This window comes from Mirounga leonina, unplaced genomic scaffold (assembly GCF_011800145.1).
Source record: "Mirounga leonina isolate KUSES-001 unplaced genomic scaffold, KU_Mleo_1.0 Mir_174, whole genome shotgun sequence".
NCBI lineage: Eukaryota > Metazoa > Chordata > Mammalia > Carnivora > Phocidae > Mirounga > Mirounga leonina.
In genome coordinates this window covers 83,354,193-83,374,453 of record NW_023270451.1, presented here as the reverse complement: position 1 = coordinate 83,374,453, position 20,261 = coordinate 83,354,193, and the positions used below count along the sequence as shown (strand labels likewise).

Genomic DNA, 20,261 nt, shown 5'->3' with positions numbered 1-20,261 from the left:
GATGAATACTAAGGTTGGTTTCCACTGTTTCCTATTATTAAAATATTTCTAACAGCCTTGCACATACAATTTGAATATCACTATTTCCTTAGAACAGAATTAAAAATTAAAACAAAATGAAACATTGGGCCAAAGTACATTTGGGTCTTTGTATTTCTAAATTTCTCTCAAGAAAGCTCACAGCAAACAACATTTCCATCTAACTATAGGAACTCATCTCCCCCCACTCTTTGCCAACACTGGCTATAATCATTTCTTTTTAAAACTTTCCAGTTTTGGTATAAAAAATTTATTTAAGATTTTATTTATTTGAGAGAGAGAGAGAGGGAGGGAGAGAAAGCATGAGCAGGGGGAGGGGCAGGAGGAGAAGCAGGCTCCCTGCTGAGCAGGGAGCCCAACACAGGGCTTGGTCCCAGGACCCTGGGATCATGACCTGAACCTAAGGCAGACTCTTAGCTGACCGAGCCACCCAGGCACCTCTAATTCTTCATTTCTTCCATAATTATGAGGTGGGATATTTTGTCATTTGCATTTCTTCTGTGAATCAGTTATGTCCTTTAGAGCCTTACTTTCAAAGCACGGAAAAATATATATGAGAATAGTAGCTTACATTTGGAAAAATGAGAAAATACCTTTATGCTTAAGTTTATTTGATATAAACCATGTTCATTAGGTATCAAAGATTACTTAAAAAAAAAAAAAAGTACAAGATGAAAATGTCCAGGGGCGCCTGGGTGGTTCAGGTCATGATCTCAGGGTCCTGGGATCCAGTCCCACATGGGGCTCCCTGCTCAGCGGGGAGCCTGCTTCTCCCTCTGCCTCTGCCCCTCCCCCACCCCCGCTGGTGCTCTCTCCGTCTCTCAGCTAAATAAATCAATAACATCTTAAAACAAACACGAAAATGTCCACATACATTCGCTGGGTTAGACGGTTATTTCAAAGTAGACATGGATCATCATGAATGTATTGTGAAAGGAATTTATTTTTTTGGCTTGATCTGCTTTTCTGTGAGATTCTGAGTTTCTATAAAAGAGAAGCCTGCAGCAGGCCGGTGAAGGGGGTAGAAAGGCCCCCAGCTGGACTACTGCCCTCAGGCCCACAGCTCCCGTGGGAGAGCTGGCGGGGGGCTAAGCGTGTCAGCTGAGGGGAGCGACGGCAGCAGCTGAGCTGAGACCTGACCGCGCAGCTGGCAGGGACGGAGCAGCAGTAGGACCAGCCTGTCCTGGCACGTTACCCCTGCAGAGCGTCTGCGGCAGGCGGCCCCCGGCTCAGACGTACTCCGGGTGCAAAAGGGCCCGCAGCTCCAGGGATCGTGACCTGTGTCACAGAACATCAGGATGGAGATTCAATATGAATCCTGAGTATGCTTATGTTGTAACCTGCTGCGAGGTAGACAGCCAAGACTAGGAAACAGGAATGTGATTCCTAGTGTACTGGGTGGGGAAAAAGAAGACTTCAAAAAAAAAAAACCAGAATAAACTATTTCAGCCCACAGTACTACAGGGTTTAAAAAACCAGAAACTTCCAACGTTGATGAGAACTTGTAGGCGTAAGGAAAAAAAAGAAAGACGTCAACGCACAGGTTTCTTTTGATTCCAAGGCAAAAATCATGACGTGAGGTGTATGTTGACCCAAATAAAAAAGGATCCTGACCTAGAAACGAGGGGCAGGTAGATCTGGGGTCTGGCAAAAACAGAAACTTCAACCACATGGCCCAGCGGGCAGACTCGATCACATGGGCTGCTCTCAGTTATGCCACAAGGACCCGCACATCATCCTGCATTCCCGAAATATAATGGTGGCGATAAACGGAATAAGAAATTACATTACCTACTTCAAGTTCAAAAGAAAGAACACCTACTATTATTTACCCACTTCACTGTTACATACCCACCTGCAAAGAATGCACTCTATTTTACTACCAAAAAAAAAAAAAAGTTACTGTATTGGAACTACACTTGACCCTTGCAGAACTTTCTGCAATGACAGAAGTTGTCTGCCACCTACCAAGCACCTGAAATACAGAAACCATGACTTAGGAACGGTTCATTTTAAGTGATTGCAAATGTAAACAGCCACATGGAGCGAGTAACTACTACACTGAACAGCACTGTTTTAGACTAACCAACTAGCTAATTTCACCTCTGGTCAAAAAACTTAAAGAGGGGGTTCATTTTTAAAGCTACAAAAAGAACTCTGATTATACCACAGGGTGAGCTGGAAAGAGAAAACACGATGTAAAACTTCTAACAATTCACAGATCGTACTAGTGAATAATCAAAATTCTAAGCAAATTAATTTCAGCTCAAGCAGTAGGATACGTGTAGAGTTCCATGTATCTGGATTTTGCCATACTTTGTCTGGTATATACTTGCTGGATTCCAGCTCTGAGGTCGTCCCATATCTGGTCAAGGCCAATCTGCTTCAGTCCATGGGGATTCTGACTCCTGTTTGATGACATTGTGAGTAATATTCTGAAGTCGTCCAGTGTAGCAATCCTTATGCAAGGTACAGCTAATTCTCCATTAGATGAAAATATACAGTATCATTCCAAATTTATTCACAGCAGCTCAGAAAGGATGTCCTTTAAATGTAGAGAATGAAATCTCATTGCAGGCAAACCTGAAGAAAAAATAAAGCAAGTTAATGAATTTTTTCTTGACATCCTGGGGTGGGTAATAGGGTGCCTGCCACACAGATAGAAACATTGTCTGTAGGCATTAGAGGGTACCACGCTAATCTGGAGAATATTTCTCTTTCTCTGTGGAGACAAACTCATATGATCTACGTACAGAAATATGCTTACTTAAGAGATTTAGTTCGGAATCCTATGAACTCAAGAAAAGTGCTCACAAGAGAAGCTGGGTGAAACTGCGTAAGCACAACTAACACTGTAGCCTTTCTTTGCCTTCTGAGGTAAAACTTAAACTATACTTGACCCACATAACAATTACAAAGATAAACCCAAAGGAAACTCCCAGACAGAGAAAATCAAATACCTAAAAAGTAGGAAAAACCAGCCTCACTGGTTATCTGTGAATTTTAAGAATTTTTCACTTAGCACTTTGCAAAAATGCAGATGTTGGTGAGGCTGAGGTGCAGGGAAATGGTCACTCACCTTTCAGAAGGGAATCTGGCAAGAATCATCAAAAAAAAAAAAAAAAAATTTTTTTTTTTTTTAAAGACTTTATTTATTTATTTGACAGAGAGAGAGAGAGCACAAGTAGGCAGAGCGGCAGGCAGAGGGAGAAGCAAGATTCCCCGCTGAGCAGGGAGCCCGATGTGGGGCTCGATCCCAGGACCCTGGGATCATGACCCGAGCCGAAGGCAGACACCCAACCGACCGAGCCACCCAGGCGCCCCAAGAATCATCAAAATTTAAGATGTTCCTTAAATTCAGAGACTGGGGTTTGAAGCTCAGCTCCACACCTACTGGGTATGAGGACTTGGCTAAGGTACTTCACACTTCTCTAAGCCTCAATTTCTGAATCTACAAAAGGGGGGGGGTCAATCATTTTCTTCAGACAGTTACTGTGAAACTTAAGTAAGACAACGTATATACAATATTTAACACAGAGTAAATGCTCAACAAATAATACTGGCTATTATTTCCGAGTGTATAAGGCTACTACAAAATAGAACTTATAATGCTTTAGGATCTCGGGATCCACAGATAAAGCACCTCACTGTTCAGCATCATGTTAACTCAGTATCCCTCCCTATGCAATACTACAGTCACACCTTATGGATCGTCTGTGTCTATCACATGAAAATGTGGAGCTTGTTAAAGGAGTACTCCTGTAAAATTAAGAAACAATGAATTATTTTAATGGCTCCATAAAATAAATGTTGGGAGGTGAACGGTGTCTGGAGCAATAAGGATGGGTTGTCAAAGCCTGCCAATTCAGGTTTGAGCTCCGCAAGGAACTGGGGGCATCCTGCATCTTTGATGGCATCATAGAGCTCTCCCTAGGCTAAGGCACATTTAAGGAGAATGCAGTTCATGCTTGTGGATCAAGTCCGAACTACTGAAAACTAAATCATCTCTAATACTTATAATCTAAGCTTTGGGACCTAATATTTTATGAAACCACAATCCCGTTCTTGATCCTGAAAGTATTTTACATCATCCATTCAAAGAAGTATGTTCAAATGCAGAATACAAAGATCGCTAACACAAGAATTCCCTCAAGTTTTAAAGGAAACCAACAACTCAGCAACCGCTTTGCAAATGTTCCCTAAATATAAGTGCAATCTGCCTTTCCTTCCGTCTACCTTGGGGGGGATCAGGCCAACACCCGACTCGATAGTACGGCTGGGACTCGTGGTACTGCCTGGTATCACTACCTAGTTAAGCCTGCACTCCTTCCTCATGCTTAATTTTCCCCTAAGGGGAAATTATCACTTAAATTCCCCAGACTCACACAGTTAATTTTATCTTAGATAAGCCTTCTCTAGATACTCTTTTACTCCTTTTTCTCCTCTTCTAATTTCTAGCAGCAACTGAGAAAAATGTTCCATTCCTCCCATTTTCACCTTTTCCTCACCCTATCATTTCCACTGGGCACCCTAAAAGTAACTTCAAGTAAATGGATTCCTATGGAGCCACCATCAACCTTCCTTCTTCAAACCTCCACATGCCAGCAATTCACGAAGTGTATCTCCAGCCCAGCCGGCTTCTCTCAAGTCCAGGCTCGGCTCTACATCTGAGTGTCTAGTTCAGTCCCCTCCCGCATGTCGCACACCCCACAGGTCTACGGCTGAACTCAGGGACTGTCCTAGCTCCACTGTTCACCGCGGCTGCCCATCTCCGTAAGTGGCAGCTCCATGTATCCACGTGTCAGAAATTGGGGAATTATTCTAATGTCTCCTTCCTACTCTTTCACAGTCTAGGGCTACTGATTTTACCCTATGGGGTCATGTCACATCCACTCACTCACTGCCTCCGTTTCCCATCCCAGTGGACGATGAGGATGACGACATCATCATCACTGTCATTGTCGTCGTTCGTCGTCGTCGTACACCGGGCTGCCGTCTGAGCCGTCTACACTGGACTCCCAGAGCGCCCCTCCCCTTGACTCACCCCCTCGAGGCTTCACACAGCAGCTGAGTCGAAAACTAGAAATCTGATTAGGCATCACCCCAAGAGCAACAGGGAGTCAAACTGGTGTCGGAGGCAGGGAAATCCTGAACAAGGCACTCCCAGATCTTCTTTTCTCTTTGGGAAAACTTGAAACAATTTACTGAGTTGTTTTATAGGAGATTAATCATTTCCACACCACCCCCCAACACCAACACAGTCAAGCACAAAAAGCCACAGCCCCTCCCTCGCGCACCTGACAAAGGACTGCAGCCTGGCCCAGGAGCCAGCCCTGCCCAGAGCCCTGCCCTTCCTGGAGCCCTGGCAGCCACGCCGTGCAAGCCATTCGCTCTCTACGACGGGGGCTTTCTGTCTCTTCTCTTACAAAACTCCCCTTCGTCCCCTTGGGCACAGCCGTGCAGGCTTTCCCCTCCTTTCCTGGCTGTGCCAGTCCGCTCCCCACTCCTGAGGATCACTGCATCTGCTGCTGCTCGTGCCAGAGAGCCCCTGTGCTCATTCTCCGCCCAGTCAGACTCACTACAAGTCCCAGGCAAGGTTCGCCCCCTACATGGGACTTTCCCTTCTTATGCTTATTCCTGGTTAATTCCCTGTCGGGGTTCCTCCCTTCTCTAGTGAGAACGATCCATGGCACAGAGACCATCTCTTTTGGCTCACCACAGTATCCTGAGAACGTAGTTCAGAGCCTGGTGCATAGGTCAGTGTTTTGTATGAATAAATGAAATAATAAACCAAGGAATTAAAAAGCTGGATGTTTTTAAAGGATTTAAAAATAAGGAAATACCACTATTAGAAAGCATCTGAACTTGCCCCCAAGTCCCCCTTTAGAATCTCCATTAAATTCTATCTTGTTTCTTCTACACTTTTTCCTTCAAACACTAGATTTTAGGTTCAAATTTATTTCTTGCTGTCTCATTTAGTAATGTTGTGTATTATTCTGGTCATTGCAAATGTATACATATTTTAACATGGTGTTTAAACAGACTTAGAAGAGTTCTAGAAATTCAGTGATCATTAATATTTTATTTAACAAATATATAGTAGGAAACTATCATGTGCCAGGCACTACCACAGGGAGTCTTATGTACTATTTATAGTAAATCAGAGCAGGCACAGCACTACTGTGGAATAAAGCCCCTTCCTGAAAAGCTAACCCATTAACTTCTGGTAGGTGACAGACTTGTACACTGGAAAATTTATGTACCACACATTTCTGTACCAGAAATATTTGCTCATAAGAGCCAATTACAACAGGATTAGAGGTTAACCTTAAACATACTTCTGGCCCTTCCTTTTACAGATAAAAAAAAAAAAAACCTGAGTCAGAGAAGCAATCAAACCTGACCAAGGTTATAATGCTAGAAAGTGGCAGGACCACAAGCAGACCCCTGGATTCTCAAAAGCCAGGATTCCCCAGTACTCTAGTCTGAATTCTAGGTTCTTTCATTTGTAAGGTGTCAATAAATAGGGAAACTAATTTCAGTATTTGCAAATCAACCAACGTGATACATCACATCAATGAGAAAGAAGATAAAAACCGTATTATCATTTCAGTAGATGCAGAAAAAGCATTTCACAAAGTACAACATCCATTCATGATAAAAATCCTTAACAAAGTAGATCTCAATGTAATAATGACCGTCTATGAAAAACCCACAGCTAACATCATCTTCAAAGGGGAAATACTGAGAGTCTTTCCCCTACAGTGAGGAACAAGACAAGAATGTCCACTCTCACCACTTTTATTCAACATAGTACTGGAAGTCCTAGTCACAACTATCAGACAAGAAAAAGAAATAAAAAGCATCCAAGTTGGCAAGGTAGAAGTAAAACACTCGGTATTTGCAGATGGCATGATAACTATAGGTAGAAAACCCTAAAAACTCCATGAGAAAACTACTAGAACTGATAAATGAATGCGGTAAATTTAGCAAATCAATATACAGAAATCTCTTGTATGTCTATATACTAATAATGAAGCAGCAGAAAGAGAAATTAAGAAAAGAAGCCCATTTACAACTGCACCAAAAATAATAAAAATACCTAGGAATAAACAGCCAAAGAGGTGAAAGACCTGTACGCTGAACACCATAAAACACTGATGAAAGAAAATGAAGACAACACAAACGGAAAGACATCTCACGCTCATGGATTGGAAGAACAAATATTGTTAAAATAAATAACCTGTAACCACCTAAGCAATCTACAGATTTAATGCAATCCCTATCAAAATACCAATGCATTTTTCACAGAACTAGAACAATCAATCCTAAAATTTGTATGGAACCACAACAGACCCCCAAGTAGCCAAAATAGTCTTGAAAAAGAAAAACAAAACTGGAGGTATCACAATTCCAGACTTCAAGTTATATGACAAAGTTATACAAAGTGATCAAAACAGTATGGTACTGGCACAGAAACAGACAGATCAGCGGCCTAAAATGGAAAACCCAGAAATAAACCCACAATTATATGGCTGATTAATCTTCAACAAAGGAGGCAAGAATATACAATGGGAAAAAGACAGTTTCTTCAACAAATGGTGTTGGGAAACAGGACAGCTACGTGCAAAAGAAGGAAACTGGACTACTTTCTTACACCATACACAAAAATAAACTCAAAATGGATTAAAGGCCTAAATGTGAGACCTGAAAGCATAAAAATCCTTGAAGAGAACACAGGCAGTCATTTCTCTGACATCAGCCGTAGCAACATTTTTCTCGATAAGCCTCCTGAGGCAAGGGAAATAAAAGCAAAAAACCCAAACCAAACAAAAACAAAACAAAAAAAAACCCACCAAAAATATTGGAACATAAAAATAAAAAGCTGCTTCTACATGCAAAGAAAACAATCAACAAAACTGAAGGACAATCTACTGAATGGAAGATTTTCTGCAAATGACACATCCAATAATGGGTTAGTATCCAAAATATATGAAGAACTGATACAACTCAACACCAAAAAACCCCAAATATTCCAACTAAAAAATGGGCAGAAGACATGAAGAAACATTTCTCCAAAGGAGACATCCAGATGGCAAACAGACACATGAAAAGATGCTCAACATCATTCATCATCAGGGAAATACAATCAAAACTACAATGAGATTTCATCTCCTACCAATCAGAATGGCTAAAATCAAAAACACAAGAAACAATAGGTGTTGGCAAGGATGGGGTGAAAAAGGAACCCTCTTGCACCATTGTTGGGAATGCAAACTGGTAACAGTATGGAAGTTCCTCAAAAAGTTACAAAATGAACTACCCTATAATCCAGTAATCGAGCTACTGAGTATTTACCCAAAAAATACAAAAACGCTAATTCAAAGGGATTCACGCACTCTTATGTCTACTGCAGCATTATTTACAATAGCCAAATTACAGAAGCAGCCCAAGTGCCCATTAACTGATGAATAAAGTAGATGTGGCACATAGAGTAGAATGTTACTACTGAGTAGAATATTAGCCACAAAAAAGGAAAAAAAAATCTTACCATTTGCAACAACATGGATGGAGCTAGAGAGTATGATGCTAAGCAAAATAAGCCAGTCAGAGAAAGACAAACACCATACAGTATCATTCATAAGTGGAATTTAAGAAACAAAACAAGCAAAGAAAAAAAGAGAGAGAGAGAGAAACCAAGAAACACACTTAACTACAGAGAAGAAACTGACGGTCACCAGATGGGAGGTGGGTAGGGAGATGGGTGAGACTGGTGACGGGGATTACAGAGCACACTTATTATGATGAGCACTGAGTAAAGTATAGAATTGTTGAATCACTATACTGTATACCTGAAGCTAACAAAACACTATATCTGAAATTAAAATAAAAAACTTTTTAAAAAAGGTTTAAAAAAAAAAACAAAAAACCCCCCAAAAAGCAAAAAAACCAAAACCAAAACAAAACAACCCCCTACTCCCTGCCAGGGAAACCACTAAAAGAGCCAAAAGAAAAACCCAGATTCACCAATTTTCTACGTATTAATCTTAGGAACCCAAACAGCTCTAATTAAAACAGCCAACGGTTTGAAAGAACTAACAAATCAGTCCTAGCTGTATCAATATTAAATCCATTCAAATATTTTAAAATTTGAGAAAGCCAACTTTTAAAAAAATGCCTGACATTTTTTAAACTAAGAAAACCACTGAACAGCAGAAAGGGTAAAGTCAAGACACCACTTATCCTCTGGCAAAGTTAAAACACACCAAATAAATGGTCAGTATGAGTTTTCTCTAGAACGCCTCCACTCTCCTAGCTCAGCAGCAGCGTCCAAGCTCTTCCTTCCTCTACTGCACTTCTGATTCTAGTAACGAATCTTACTCTACACCAAGACTTGCTGATACTCTCTACAAGATCAAATACAACCTTTTCACGTTAAAATGTCCAGTTTACTGTATTACACGTGCTTTATGTCTAGTTGTACACATGTAACTTTGTGCAACAGTACATCTCAGTTTATATGCAGAATATGCTGGAAGATAAGCAAAATATTCTATTTCAAACTACCCGTTCCAGTTTTCTAATTGTCCCCACTGGGTACCCCCAAATTCATAGACAGTTGATCTGAGGTTCTCAAAAACTCACATGTCCTCATCTATTTAACTCAGAAGTTTGTTTACTTATTTATTTTTGAGAGGGGGGGGAGGGAGGGAGAGAACTCACACATGCATGCAGGGGAGGGGTGGGGCAGGGGAGGAGCTGAGGGAGAGGGAGAGAGAGAATCTTAAGCAGGCTCCACATCCAGCATGGAGCCCAGGCAAGGGGCTCCATCCCACGACCCTGAGATCAGGACCTGGGCCAAAATCAAGGATCTGATGCTTAACCGACAGAGCCACCCAGGCGCCCTGTGTTTAACCCAGAAGTTTAAAGAGGATATCTTTACCTTGTATTTTCAATATCCCCTAGGGAGCCTCACACCGATATACTTAAACATTTATTATTAATATTACGGCAAAGAAGTCTAAAACTAAGTTTAAAAGGAAACATTACAAGCAAGCATATCGAAACAAGTTTTAAAGGTCAGACCACATGCTGACAGCAGGAGCCGACCTGCTGGTATCTGGGTGGCCTTTCCGGAGCAGATGTGGGGACAGAGTTTGGGCGGGAGATGCTTCTTAGGCACGGAGCATCCATGCGATGAGGGAAGCAGGATCAGGCAGAGAGTGAGCTGTGACCAAGCCCCTACGAAGCTGGCACCCGGCCCACAGGGAGCTCTGTGGGAAGCACCCACCGTCAGAATGTCACACACCAGGGCGCAGTCGCCGAAAGTGGGCCAGGCCGGGCCGCTCTCCGCAGCTGAGGCAGGCCCTGAAAGAGCTGAAAGTTGGGGCACCTGCTGACCAGACTGCCCACGCTGGCAGCCAACGCCCTTCCTGAAGGGGCCCCCAGGCGGGGCAAGGGGGTTAATCTGCTCATGCACCACTCAAGTGTTTGATGAATAAACTGTAAGATCGCTTGGAGTAATAACATATGACATAGGTGCCCATAAAAGATGGGCTTATCTGTCAATGTTGAAATTTCAGAAATACACCACTATACAAACTCTCTGGCCTCCATCTCTGGACCAGTCCATCAAAACTGTCAATAGCCTTAAGCAGACTTAATAAGAAGTCAGTTTCAAATGGTTTTTAGGTAAGGGGTAAAAATACTTTCCCAATAAATCATATTACATAGCCAAAAAAACTTTGGAGGTCCAAAAAGGCAATCGCTATAAAAAACAAAGACAAAACTAAAAATCTATACTTAGGAAGTTAGGTCGTTTTCAAAAGTCCTCTGGTAGGGGCGCCTGGGTGGCTCAGATGGTTAAGCCACTGCCTTCGGCTCAGGTCATGATCCTGGAGTCCTGGGATCGAGTCCCACATCAGGCTCCCTGCTCGGCAGGGGGTCTGCTTCTCCCTCTGACCCTCCTCCCTCTCATGCTGTCTCTCATTCTCTCTCTCGCAAACAAATAAAACCTTAAAAAAAAAAAAGTCCTTTGGTAGAGTAGACCCTTGACGTTACTGGGTTTACCATCTGCGGTCATGAACATCCAGGAGTACCACTGAAGTTTTCAGACACAGAATCTGCAGATTTGTACAGGAAACCAAGGCACAAAACACAACCCATCACAAGCAGGGACCAGAAGCAGTGCCCACTGGATCCAGTGAAGCCCCAACAAATCACAACACAAGCACACGCATTACTCCACTTCACTTTCATCTCTGCCTAGGAAAATAAGATAGTGGGATGGAACACAGAGTCAAAACAAACACGTAATAAAGGAAAAGGGAGGCTGTACGTTTAAGGACTTCTCTCAAAGACTATGTTGTTCCAAAGGGGTATGAAAGGCAACAGAATCCACATTAAACAAGCTTTCTAACAATTCAAACTGTGAACTAACCAAACAGCCCTTTTCTCAAGATTAATGGTGCACAAGATTCCTTCACTGATTAGATGTGCAAACTAAATAAACCACCTCCAAGAATCCTGAAAAATATATCCTCTTTGATATTAGTAATTCAGAGTCTCATTAGTAATAAAAGGGCTTTTTTAAAAATGAGCACTTATAACAGTCTTCCACCGAACACTCACTGGAACATCAACTCAACAGAAAGAATATCAAAGGTTATGGGAAACGCTAACTTTCGTGAAGTTAAATAGTTTTGTTTGCTACAAGACTTTGGAGGCCTTATTAAGTGGACATATCTTATGAGTCTCCATCCACTCAAGCTGACTTGGCCATAGAGTATTTTTTCTTGGACATAACTCAGGACAGGTTTTTCAAAAAAACTAATGTTTCAAGGAACAACAGAGCTTAATTTTTTTTTTTTTTTAAAGGTAACTCTGCACTGATCCCTACTTATTTCTAACCTTCTTGGGATCAACCACACAGTTTTGCAACTTTTTCTTTAATAATGAAATATACCTCAATTCACTTAATGAAATACACCTCCTTGTTTCTGGAGCTAAAAGTCTATTGTTCATCAAACTAGTCCCCTGTTAAAAGAGCTTGTAGGTGTTTATTTTTCAATAGTTATAAGTGATACTAGAACAAGCAGTCTTCTAAGGATTTCTCTCCTGCTGACTTGACTGTGCACGATAAATGCCTGTATGTATCTATATGATAAATGGACTATGGAACCATCTACCAGGTTAGAACACAGTAGAGGAGGAACAGCAAGAACAGACTGGTGGGAGGCAGGCTACTCAGCGCTTGTGATTCATCCTAGGAGGCCGGGCTGTGGAGAGATCATCTCTGACAGGCACTACTGGAGTCTGGGAACCAGAGTCAGTCAGAGAAATGACAGAAGCAGATGGGCCCAAATGGAGTCCGGAGGACATTTAGAAACTGACTAGATGATGGGGAACCAGAGTCTGTATCTGTAAAGTTACAGCCCAAACAATGAGAGGACCCCTATCCTGGAGGCCACAGGAAGAAAGGGCCATGGTCGGCGGGGCCTCATCAGAGTCATATAAAAGGCTCTGCCCTTTACTTCTTGTATGATCTTGGGTAAATCACTTAATATATCTCCTGGGGGTCAGGAAGAGTGCGACAACACAGAGAATAAATGATAGCTATTATTTTCATCATCATGAGGAAATGCAGCTTCTGGCTTTAGTTTGTAGTCACTGGTGACACCTCACTGTGGTTTTAAGGATAGAAATCAAACTGGAATGGGTTGGGAGGGCCAGAGTTGCAGACTATTTTGGCCATGAAGAAGTAAGAAAAGCTGGAAGGGGGATGTGACATCTGAGAAAGAGAGCGAGGGTCAGGAGGACAGAAGGCTGTGGTTGGCAGCGGGAGGTCAGATCAATGACCTGGGAAATAATGCAGTCTGGGTGGTAAGGCCCAGGCTGAGGGGCCAGGCCTGAGAAGGACTAGAACAGAATGGAGCTCAAGGAAGTGACGGCCAAGGCACAGGGAGCAATGTGCACACAGGTGGTGAACCACCTGAGATGGTGGGTGCTGAGAAAGGAGAGGAGGACTGGGCTGGATGCCAGACTGTCCAACGAACTTCTGAAGTCGATGGTGAGCAGGTGACCACCACAGGGAGGGGAACCCGCAGCACCTCCAGAAAGTCAGTCTCTGATTGTGCGGCACTGATCCACCTTCACCCTGGAGGCTTATGGAATGTGGGAGAACATAAACAGCCACAGGTTGGCTTTGAGGAGGCTTAACGATTGAGGATGAGCAAGGAAGTTTAAGGAATGTGGACAGAGGCTACAGAGGAGTTTCCTATTCACAGGGTAGGACTCCAGGGAGCTCCATGAAGTGAGGCCGGGGAGGAAGTGAGGGGAGGGGGTAAGGTTTGGGCAGAGACGATGTGCAATGCAGCTCCGGGAGTGCTAGTTCAGAAGGCAGAAAGATGGCCAGCAACCTAAAATTTGTCAAATAGGGCTTGCAACTGTGACCACTGGGAGACACAAAGGGGACTGAAGCCTCTAAGTGCAGGAAGGAGGATGGCTTCCCCTTTGTAAGACTCGGCCATGGCCCTCGAACTGGCCTACAGGGCCAAGCATTTCTTAACCACACATCTAACCAATTAAGCTTCCTCTATTCTCCTAATGTTTTATTCCCCTCCCAATTCCTCAGCGTAGAACAGACAGGAATATAAATTCTTAAGACCTTGAAGGAACATAACTACATCTCTACTCAAGGGGACAAACCCACATATTTTAAAGTAACAAGAGAATCACAACCCATCCTCAATTTCACCTCAACTACTCCAAAAGTCCAGATACCACTTCTACCTATTAATAAAGTCCTGATATTGGCCTCTCTTTCTGTAAGACTAAACACACTGAGCAGATGCTGCTGCAGAAGCGAAAGCTGAGGAGTGTTAAAGATAGATTCAAGGGCGCCTGGGTGGCTCAGATGGTTAAGCATCTGCCTTCGGCTCGGGTCATGATCTCGGGGTCCTGGGATCGAGTCCCGCATCGGGCTCCCTGCTCCTTGGGAGCCTGCTTCTCCCTCTGCCTTTCTCTCTCACTCTGTCTCTCATGAATTAAAAAAAAAAAAAAAAAAAAAAAAAAAAATCTAAAAAAAAAAAAGAGATAGATTCAAATCAGAGTTGTACCAGAAACAAGGTTTTTCAAAAAAAGACTATAGTGCTTCAGTTAGGCTGACTGGCTTTTGAAAATATAAAAAGATAAAAAAGCACTGACTTAAAATGTTAGTTTCTTCTAAAAATAAAGAGTTTGTGAAAACACAATTAACATTCACTGTTAAAAAAACAAAACAAGCTCTTCCCGTAAGTGTTATGAGGTGATCTATGAAAATGATCCACTATCCTCCTCACCCAGAAAACCCCACAAAATCATGCAAATCAAGTGATTAAAATCTCGTGTTCACTTTAAGAAACTGCCCAGGCATCAGCGGTATGCACATCTGAAAAGCCACCAATATCTGAAGGATGTTACTCTTCAGAAGCAATATTGTCATTTTGTCCTGAGAATGGCGGAGCTGGGTAGGTGTGCCAGGCCAAACTGGGGGGCTGGATGCAGAGCTGGTGACCCAAAGAGAGTGAAGTTTTTTCTGCACATGCTTAAAAACAGAGTTGCTGAACTTAAGGGTTTAGGTTCTCTGGTCACTGAGCACATCCAGCTGAAGGAAATCTGAGCTCCTGGTCGGATTAACCCCCTCAGGGGCATTCCCTGCCACTCTTGAGATAATCCTGACTGAAAACGAGCAGATTGTTCCTAAACCAGAAGAGGAGGCTGCACAGAACAAAAAGGGTTTCCTAAAAGAAACGGAAGAAATAAAAACAACAAGGCTAAATTTTGCTTTTCTAGTTTGGTGACATTTTAAATCTGATTAAAATTTAAATGATCCTGGGTATTACTCAATAAAGTGATGACTTATTTTCTAACACTTGGTTAAAAGAATGCCTAAAACCCTGGCTTTGATTTGCAGCACGGCACCTAAGACATGAACTGTCCTGCAGAACAAACGATTTACACCTAGGGAAACTTCTGTGTATGGACCCCAACAAACGTGCAAACACAGGCACTCACTGCACTCTTTATATGAGCAACAAAAAACCCAAACCTGGAAACAACCCACACGTCCGCTAACAGGAGAATTCACAGATAAACTGTAGGAGAGTCACACAATAGGCCACAAACAAATTCAGTCAACTTTAGCCACACGCTTCAACATGGATGAATCTTAGAAAGACTGAGTGAAAAAGGTGACGGAGAATACACCTGGTATGATAATGTTTTATACAGAATATTGATTTTTTTTAAAGAGTACTTCTATGAGAGGAGAGACGGCTGGCAAGCCCCACCAAGAATGAGAAGACCTGCATCTGGCGACGGCAAGGGCCACCGTGGTCTTACTGTGCTTATGTGTTTGGTTTTTTTTTTTTAAAGATTTATTTATTTATTTTGAGAGAGCGAGAATGAGATATGTGTTGTTTAAAAACAACAACAAAGTACCATCCTTGGTAGAGATCCATTCTCTCCTGCATGAAATGATGTGATGCCTGGGATTTGCTCTAAAATACTGCAGGAAAAAAGCTGAGTAACAGATATGTACATTGTAGTTCCTATTTTCTAGAATAAAAAGCTAACAAAAATCGGAGCAAAGCTACACAACATACGAAGTAAAACTAGAAAGAAAGGCAAGAGGATGGGAGGGGAGGGCAATTCAAGATGGTTGCAGGGAAGGGCACACAGGGAGCTCCCAGGGGGCGGGAGGTGTCGCACTGGCGACAGTCCATTCAGGGAGGTGGCAAGTGGGTTCACCGGCATTCCCTGTAGTAGTATGTCATACCTCACATGCCTGGAACATACTGTGATGTTCTAGCAACATCTAGTTGATACACAAGACATAAGAAAACGATTCGGCAGGTGAAAGGGTACTCAATGCCATTCAGAACTGAGATCGCAAAGTTGCCAGGCTGAGAAATTCTGAAGTCTTATTAGAAATTCTTAAATGCCACTGAAGTTTCAAATGTACGCAGTACCTGGGCAAGAGGCGGACTCAGGCAACCTGGGTTGAAGTGCACGGCAAGACGGCTACAGCTTCCGGCTGTGAACTCTGCAGGCAGTTCTGTTGGGGACGGTGATGATACATGGCTACAGTGTCACTCTGATGATTTCAGGAGGAGGACTGGCCCCCGCGCAGGGTGGTGTGGCGCTCCTACTTTGCCCTGATAACAGATGGCCACACAACCCTCTGCACACCTGCAGCTCCAAGCCTCTGCTCAACCCAGCTCCCTGTCCTCCATTCCTCCCCCCCGCCCCCCGATCGTAGTGTCCAAAACTGAACGCCTCCCTCTCGGCCTTTCTTCCCACCTCGGTTAACAGGAGCCTCAGGTGGCAATGCAAGCACCGCCTGCCCCCTAACAGCCAGCGCCCCACCTTCCCCGTCCTCCCCGGGCCTTCTGCGGACACGTGACATGAGGGCCGTGCTGAGCCCCCGACTGCCCTCTCGACGTTCAAACCAACCACCCCCCCTTCTGTATTTCCCAGCTTAGAAAGACAAGTTGGCTCCGACTCCCCATGTCCTCACCCGTTGTGCATCACTTCCATCAACGCTCCCCTCGTAGTTCCTGAATCCGCAAGGCTCTCTGTACACACCACAACTCCAGTCCAAGCTCCGTCATCTCACCTGGGTCACTAACACAACCCTGTTCACCGGCCTCGCTGTCACCGGTCCTGCCCCCTCCAATGCACCCTCCACACTGCTGCCCGAGTTACTTTCTAAAACACAGAGAGCCATTCATTCTGTTAAGTGAATTAACTCCTGTGACCTTTGTCTACACTCCACCACATCCATGACCACCCCCAGCGTGCACCAAGGGCAACCGCTGCAGGTCAGTTTATTAACTGTGTAAGGAGAGGACCTGATATTTACTGCAAGCTAGGATGCTAGACTGCGCCAACAGCAGCCTTAGTTCTCTCGTTTAATCCTTACAGTAACTATATTCCGGGCATGGTACCATCTCTTACAAGTGAGGAAAGTCAAGCTCAAAGATATTAAGTAATCTGCCCAAAGTCACGGCAAGTAAGTAGCAAGGACTCAGACCCAAGTGTTTAGAGTCTAAAGCCATGTTCTTTCCATCACCCCATCCCACAATGCTTCTTTAGAGAGGTAGAAATTTCTTACTCCGCTTCCTTAAGAAGCATGCCACCAAGAAATTACAACCTGGCTTGCAAAGGAACCATGCAAAACGACAAGTGACAACTTCATGATATGAATGTGTATTGACAAGTCCAGTTGACTGCAAACAAAAAGACTGAGGAAGAGCTAGCAAATTCATGAAATGGACATTTATACTTACACCCCCGAATCTATTTAAAACTATTTTATTTGAATATTCATTAATTAGTGCTTGAATGTTAACTATTTAAATGTTTAACCTTTTTAATCAAGAAGGAATCTTGGGACACCTGGGTGTCTCAGTCGGTTAAGCCTCCAACTCTTGATTTTGGCTCAGGTCCTGATCTCAGGATCATGAGATCGAGCCCTGCATCTGTGCCGTGCACAGCTGGGCATGGAGCCTGCTTAAGATTCTCTTTCTCCCTCTCCCTCAGCGCACCCCACCCCCCAAATAAAAGAGTAATCTTAAAGATGCTAGAACAGGGGCTAATACCTTATAAATGTAGGCCAACAATTTGCACATTCCAGAATCAGGGTTCTACTTGTACATCTATCAGGAAGGACACTTATCACCTTAGATAAGTCTACACGATTTCATTACTGAATTTCAAGGCTTGCAAACTTTACACTTACTGTATTATTCCATTTTTATATAGAACTAAGGGAACAATTGCAATTAAGTTCAAACAATTACAGTTGACAAGAAGCATAAAAAATTTCAATTAGTATCCTAATAGATGGCTTTCAGAGACATTGCCTGAATTATCTACTTATTTAAAGTCATTCAAAACCTTTAAATCCATAGCTATAAAGAAAGAGAAGCAACAGAAACACATGGCCACATGGGAAGTGGGTTCTGCTAGTTCTCAAACCAAGACTCCTAAGACCTGAATGTATCTTAAGTGCTTGAATTGCCTTGTTTATGTCTTTACTCAAAACTAGTAATTAAACATTTGGGGCATTACAAGACCGGTTTAGTTAACATAAACTTACCACATGACCCATCAATTCCAGTGCTAGGTATCCACCCAAAACACAAGAAAACTTACGTCTACCCAAAGACCTGCGTACAAATATTCATAGCACATTTTTATAATAGCCCAAAAGTGGAACAACCCAAATGTCCAGGAACAGGTGAATGGATAAGCACAATGTCATACAGTCATACAAAAGAACGAACACGATTTGGCAATAAAGACCGAAGTACTGATATGTGCTACGGTACAGCACAGATGAACCTCGAACACATCGTGCTGCGAAAACCAGATGCAAAATACCACACATTATGTGATTCCCTTTATTACATGAAATGTCCAGACCAGGCAAGCCCTAGGGACAGGCAATAGAGTGGTGCTTGCCTGGGGCTGGGGATGGAGAGTGACCGCAAATAGGTATACGGGATCTTTTCTAGGTGACGGAAAGGTTCTAAAATTGATCATGTGGTGGCTGCACAACCCAGTAGCTTTTACTAAAAATCACTGAATTATACATTAAAAAAAACTGAACTTTATGGCGTGTGAACTGTACCTCAATAAAGCTGTTAAGAAAAAAAAAGGCATCTTTAAAGCATGCTAGCTATAAATTTTTATGGGTCAAATTCAGTTCATTCACAAAAAAGGAATGGATCTCTCTACAGGATGACCAGGTTCCGCACAAGTAGGCCCCTCAGCACAAAGAGCAGTATCACTGAGTGTTCTACCCAAGCGTACTTTCAGAACTGCTATTTAAGATGTTGCCAATAGAGGGGCTTATATTCCCCTGCAACATATATGAACAAGTGAAAATGTAACTTAAAAGGCTTAGCTGAGCTGAAGGTACTAGAGGAGATGTCTCATGGCATACATGATTTACTGCCACATGAAAGACAAAGACAAAAACTGCAATATGAGCTCAGCGGGTCTGAAAGATATCATCCTGGCTGCAAGGATCAAGGCGGCTTCACAAGATGTGGGCTTTGAACCATTTCTCGGGGATGAACAGGATTTGAACAGCAGGAGAGAACAGGAAGGGTGTTTCACAAGGGATGAAGGGCACGAAGCAGAAAAACGAATGGCGCGAGGATGGGTGAGGGGTGTGCAGAGGCAGAGAGTGGGTGTGCAGGCACAGGACGCCAGGCCTTTGTTCTGTGGGGGCAGCAGGGCTCTGGAAGGTTTCTGAGCAGGGAAGCCACACGTGTGATGGGACTCTGGAGACGTCAGCCGGACAGCTCTGTGGACCTGGGATCAAAAAGGACTTACAGGCAGAGAAACAAACCCGGAGGTGATCCGAGCTGAGAGGGCGGCTGGACCTCAACTCCCCGCAATGGGGAAAGACAGGCCAGCCGCCGAAGCCCCCCACCGTCAGCAGGTACTGCGGGAGCGGAGGCACCGCAAATGGGTGCACAGGGAGGAACGAATGGGGCCTGGCAAGGCCTGCCTCTCAATCTTGTACTTTCTAACCTCCCAAAATTGATCTCTGGATTCCAGAATTGGCAGACCTTGCACTGAAGATTCAGAACAACTTAGCTGTTGCTGATGGGACACTCCATGACCCAAACAGTCACTCGGCTGTGTCTGACCACCTCACAGATGCTGTTACCCTTTGAGCCGCAACTGCACTTCTAGCACTTTATCCCCGGAATAAACTGGCCCGAACCCACAAGAGGTTGTAAACTCGAGTTCAGTCACTGCAAGAGCCCGAAAATCCACCTAAAATCCCTCACCAGGGGACCGGGCTGAAGGATGGCATGTCCACGCAGTGGAGCACTGTGCCGTGACGAAGGCAGGCGGCAACCTCCGCTGGTTGGCGGGTAACACAGGGAGGTCTCAGCGTACGCATTAACTGAAAAAAGCACGGCTCCTTTTGTGCACGAGGGGAGTAAATACCAACATGCACTTACAGATACATTTTTCTTTTTCAAATAGAAAAAAAAAGGGGGAGGATAAACCAAAAACTAATGAAAATGTTCCTTATGGGGGAGGGTGGAGGTGAGACTTCAGTGCGGGTCATGGACAGAGTTCAGGGGCATTGTGATTACAGATGGGAAAAAATTACATTTATTTTTCACTAAACTCTAGCTGAAACTGGGCAATTC

The 20,261-nt window shown here is 43.5% G+C and overlaps 1 protein-coding gene across 2 annotated transcripts in view; it reads right to left on the bottom strand.

Annotated features, from left to right (window-relative positions):
- Nucleotides 1-20,261, bottom strand: part of CUL1 (cullin 1) — a 101,623-nt gene that overhangs the window by 62,643 nt on the left and 18,719 nt on the right. For both annotated transcript variants that reach the window (XM_035021321.1, XM_035021320.1), the window contains exon 2: nucleotides 2,322-2,622. In XM_035021321.1, the coding sequence (XP_034877212.1) occupies nucleotides 2,322-2,461 (140 nt within the window). In that variant the 5' untranslated portion in view covers nucleotides 2,462-2,622. The remainder of the gene's footprint in view (nucleotides 1-2,321; nucleotides 2,623-20,261) is intronic.